Source organism: Dermacentor andersoni, chromosome 2 (genome assembly GCF_023375885.2).
Source record: "Dermacentor andersoni chromosome 2, qqDerAnde1_hic_scaffold, whole genome shotgun sequence".
In the NCBI taxonomy this organism is placed as follows: Eukaryota; Metazoa; Arthropoda; class Arachnida; order Ixodida; family Ixodidae; genus Dermacentor; species Dermacentor andersoni.
Window position 1 is genome coordinate 247,260,505 of NC_092815.1, and position 5,494 is coordinate 247,265,998.

A 5,494-nucleotide genomic window follows, 5' to 3' on the forward strand; every position below is an offset into this window, starting at 1 on the left:
GAAAGTTGTCCACGAGTATAGTACATTCATTCACTCATGCTTCAGATAGCCGTATACACTGTTGAGATCAACACTTCATTATATAACTGCTAGATGTATGCTAGTTCTTCGACGGAACAAAGAGCTTCCGCACTGCACTAGGCGGTGCGAATGCATCAAGCTTCGCCATTCGCACGGATGACGTCATGTCGCGTGCAGTCAGAAGTTGACGGAACGTGGACACCGCGAAAGAAATAGGGGGAGGGGGGGCGAATCTGCTGAGCAGTTCGTGCGCCAGCGCCGCCGAAACTTTTGCTGATTATACTGGGCCTTATACATGAAAACCTACTTGCGACCACTTTCTGATGCTATACTCAGAGGCTGCACCATCATAGCCTGGTTCAGAAGCCGTGCGGCAACTCAAAATTCTGTAAAATCGCAATTTTACCCTGTGCTGCGAGGAATAGCGTTTTCGTGTATTAAGGTTGCCGCAGCAAATGAAAAGCTTTATCCCTAAAGTTCCAGTGTTACAACTGTGAGAAAAGATGAACGCAGATTTTGTAACATGTCAGCCATTTGGCTTGAGCAACAGCGCGGATCTGAATGGCCTTTATTGGGAGCGTCCTTCTGCATACCTTGGCTCCATCGGTACATATGGTAAGTGGCCGTCAGCGGTGAACCACTCAGGCATCACAGCATATTTGTGTATGGGAAACAAATTCGAGTATCCAACTCGACTATCGTAAGGTACACTTGGGGTGCGATCTTGTACGCGTTCGAAAATAGAACGGAGGTGGTCCGTTCCATCGAGCCGCACACGATTGGTCAATTTGAACCGCAACGAATGCCATGGCGTCAATTGTCACGTGAGCCGTGACGTCTTGCTGCTCATAATTATTCCGTGTCGTCTGCTAACGGACGAACGCCACGGAACGGACGGAGAGTCCGTCCGGAGCGATAGAACGGATTAGAACGGCTACCAGACGGCTTGGATTGGATTAGAACGTAAGTACTTGGGACAGTTAGCATCTTTCGTATCCGGTTCAATCCGACTCCGCGCTCCCAACAGTTGGAGAACATGGCGTTTTTCTCTGCCGTGCCTTTTCGTGTCGCCTGTGCGGCTGGTGTAGTCGCGCAGAGACGACGACCCGAGGTAGATGATGCATTTGAAGACTTGACGGAAGAAGAGTTCAGGCAGTATTTTCGTCTGTCCAAACGAACAGTGCGTAGCTTGTGCGACGAGCTTGACCCTATCATTGGATGCCAGCGAGCCAGTGGCCTTTCCACAGAAAGGAAAGTGTTGTGCGCGCTGCGATTCTTCGGCACCGGAAGATTCCAGAGGAGCGTTGGTCGCGAGGAACACGTAGGCATGGCACAGTCGGCCGTGAGCAGCACCATTCACGAGGTGACGGAGGCCATCATTTCCGTGTCTGTTCGGCGAAAGTTGGTGGACTTTCCATTGACACCGGCTGCCAAGGATGAGGCAAAGGCGGCGTTTGCGCGACGCGGCGCCATTCCAGGCGTGCTAGCGTGCGTCGATGGCACATTGATCGCCATTATGAAGCCAGAGGGACTCAGCCCGGCTGACACGGCGAGCTTCATGTCGAGGAAGGGTTATTACGCCCTAAACGTCATGGTCGTAAGTACCGTTGGAATGTTTTACTTCAAACTGTGGTTGCCATTTTTACTCGCCCATAGTTGCAATTGTTCGGTTTAATGCCCAAGCTGGCATAACAAGTAATGTAACGATTAAAAGAGGACATGCGGGGAACTGTTTACGAGCTCGTTGAAATCTGACAAGTCGGGAGTAATGATGAGTGCCATGTGTTGTGCATAATCAGTCTGCCGTTCCAAAATTGTGTTTTAAATGGGCAGCCGTCGTAGCAGAAATGGATACACTGTAGGGAAGACACGATGGAAGCATTTTGAACACGGAAGTACTTACAACCATTGCATGGGCTGGCTTTGGCTCGTATGGGGGTTCTTGCGCAATATCAAGCCTCGAGTTTTCATTTAGCTATCAATTAGTGCGAATCATAGGCGTCCACATAAGGGGGGGGTGGCGCACCTCCATAAGGATGGTCAATGTTCCCAATCCACACATCCGATAGATTATGATAATTTAAACACAAACGAAGTACACTTCGTTTCGCCAAAGACTTGAAAAATTATAGACCGATCAGCTTACTGTCCGTTGCCTACAAAGTATTTACTAAGGTAATTGCAAATAGAATCAGGAACACCTTAGACTTCCGTCAACCAAAGGACCAGGCAAGATTCCGTAAAGGCTACTCAACAATAGACCATATTCACACTATCAATCAGGTGATAGAAAAATGTGCGGAATATAACCAACCTTTATGTATAGCTTTCATTGATTACGAGAAAGCGTTTGATTCAGTCGAAACCTCAGCAGTCATGGAGGCAATGCGGAATTAAGGTGTAGAGGAGCCGTATGTAAAAATACTGAAAGATATCTATAGCGGCTCCACAGCCACCGTAGTCCTCCATAAAGAAAGCAACAAAATCCCAATAAAGAAAGGCGTCAGGCAGGGAGATATGATCTCTCCAATGCTATTCACAGCAAGTTTACGGGAGGTATTCAGAGACCTGGATTGGGAAGAATTGGGGATAAGAGTTAATGGAGAATACCTTAGTAACTTGCGATTCGATGATGATATTGCCTTGCTTAGTAACTCAGGGGAGCAGCTGCAACGCATGCTCACTGACCTGGAGAGGCAAAGCAGAAAGGTGCATCTAAAAATTAATCTGCAGAAAACTAAAGTAATGTTTAACAGTCTCGGAAGAGAACAGCAGTTTACGATAGGTAGTGAGGCACTGGAATTGGCAAGGGAATACATCTACTTAGGACAGGTAGTGACTGTGGATCCAGATCACGAGACTGAAATAATCAGAAGAATTAGAATGGGCTGGGGCGCGTTTGGCAGGCATTCTCAGATCATGAACAGCAGGTTGTCATTATCCCTCAAGAGAAAAGTTTATAGCAGCTGTGTCTTACCAGTACTCACGTACGGGGCAGAAACCTGGAGGCTTACGAAAAGGGTTCTACTTAAATTGAGGACGACGCAACGAGCTATGGAAAGAACAATGATAGGTGTAGCGTTAAGGGATAAGGAAAGAGCTGATTGGGTGAGGGAACAATCACGAGTTAATGATATCTTAGTTGAAATCAAGAAAAACAAATGGGCATGGGCAGGACACGTAATGAGGAGGGAAGATAACCGATGGTCATTAAGAGTTACGGAATGGATTCCAAGGGAAGGGAAGCGTAGCAGGGGGTGGCAGAAAGTTAGGTGGGCGGATGAGATTACGAAGTTTGCAGGGACTACATGACCGGGGTAGTTGGAGAAGTATGGGAGAGGCCTTTGCCCTGCAGTGGGCGTAACCAGGATGATGATGATGAAGTACACTTATACAAAGAATCCTTTAAATAGAATGCCACGGCCGTGGAAACAATTGTACCCTCGTCACTATGCAAGAGTCTCCAAGGCTGCCACTTATTAACAGTAGTACTCGCGAAGCAGTCGTAAGGCAATGCTTCATGCCCCTTCATCTGTGAAGAACTGCATTCGCTGCTGCTCCCAAGCCAGCATTGTCTTATGCAATATGCACATCACAAAGTACTTCTTTCCTAGTGGAACATGAAACGCGGTAGCAACGTGAAAGTGCAGCCTTTTCTTTAAATATCACATGAAATACGAAATAAAAACATCGCTTGACCCATCATAGTCATGACAGACTTGATGGAAGCAATACATATGATTGGCACTCTGTACTCATGGTCACCATTAGCAAAAGGTGCGAAAAATGTTCATAAAACACATCAGAATGAACGCAACCGCCGCATCCTGTGCATTTTGACGCTCAGTGTACGTTGGTAGGAGTGAGGCAATATCTCTTGTGCTAGGTGTATCAAAACCTGTGTGCAAGCATGAATATGCAGGCGAGGCAAGCAAGTAACGCGTAATGAATGCGGATTCAAACACAAACAAAATGTAACGCCGAGTGTAGTGACAGCATTACACTCGTCACATCATGTCCAAATGGGTAGATGTAAATTAACGTAAAAGCGCAAAAAATAGATAGGTCAACTTTATCACACTCTATGATGACAAGTACATCACAAACCTTGTAGTACAACATGCTTCAGGTAGCAAAGCATGTGACAACATTGCAACATCAGCATCACACAATTCGTTTTCACCACAGCATGTAAAACTTGCAGTCACATTTACGTGACCTTGCAAGAAAGTATGACTATCCCAGGTATGTCCATTCCCTTGTCAGTGTTATGAGTCACTGACTAGAAGCATTCATTTCTCGGCAGCAATTGTAGTGCGATGCTAGACAACAGGTGAATCATAATTGTAAAAAGGTGAGTGCACTTGCCAGCTGTGATGAAACATGTTACATAAAACATGAATAATTGGCTCTACAATCTCACAGCACCCAGAAAGTGTCACGCGTGAAAGTTATTCTTGCAATGACTCCCTTGGAACGAAGACTAGAGGAAACCAATCACTGGTGTGGTGCAATGATGATGGTCATTTTCATTTGTGAAACTATGCAACTTAAAGAGTGACTAGTTTGGTGCTCTGAAAAAAAGACGACATTGTAGTCGTTGCACCTTAGCCTCACTGTGCCGAAATGAAAATATCACAGTGCAAACACTATGCGGTAACGCTTCATAATGAGTGCAGCAAGCTACAACACAGTGAAGCAATATAAATATCGCAGTACAAAACCCATACACAGAAATCGACAACTATTTGTAACGATTCCAGTGTGAATGACTAGGCGCCTTCGAAATGTGTAAATAAAAAAAGCACGCTGGCATTGCAGCTGGATAAGCATAAATAGAAAGAGGCAAATACAACAGAACAAAAATGGGTGCGCGCATTGCACCTCTCAACCAAAAAATCCTCCTCTATTACTCAAAGGAAACTCAAACAACAGAACAAAAATGGGTGCGCGCATTGCACCTCTCAACCAAAAAATCCTCCTCTATTACTCAAAGGAAACTCAAACAATAAATAAACAAAACAAACGGAACTGGTGAAACAAATGAATAAAATGATAAATTAACTTCTCGCTTGCTGCAGGTGCTCAGCGATGTCCTGCGCTATGGCGCGCACCTGCTCCAGGATCCCCTCCTGGGCTGCTGCCGTCCGCTCTGCCGCGACAGCGAGGCGGGTTGTGGAGGCCTCGGTTCTGCGCAGCACCTGGAATGAATAATCATGGTGGAACTGCTCGCATCAGTTGCTGATTACTCGCAACCAGCTCACGGCTGCAAGCTGCTGTTGTGAAGAATTGCAACGTGCACAACGATTCCCTCTCTGCTGAAGAGCCACTGGCCTGATGGCATTCTTTGGCAGTGTCAAGCGTCGCGTACAAGCTATACCCTCTTCGTTTGGACAGACAAAGACATGCTGGAACTACTCTTCCGTCATCTATTCTAAGGCATCTCTCACCACGAAACAGCCCTTTTCAGGGC

The 5,494-nt window shown here is 46.3% G+C and overlaps 1 protein-coding gene across 1 annotated transcript; it reads left to right on the forward strand.

Annotated features, from left to right (window-relative positions):
* The first annotated feature begins 1,057 nt into the window (after positions 1–1,057).
* LOC126526245 (putative nuclease HARBI1) lies at positions 1,058–5,231 on the forward strand. The gene is made up of 2 exons (XM_072286236.1): positions 1,058–1,618; positions 5,103–5,231. The coding sequence occupies exons 1-2, from the start codon at positions 1,058–1,060 to the stop codon at positions 5,229–5,231; spliced, it is 690 nt and encodes a 229-aa protein (XP_072142337.1).
* The last annotated feature ends 263 nt before the right edge of the window (positions 5,232–5,494 follow it).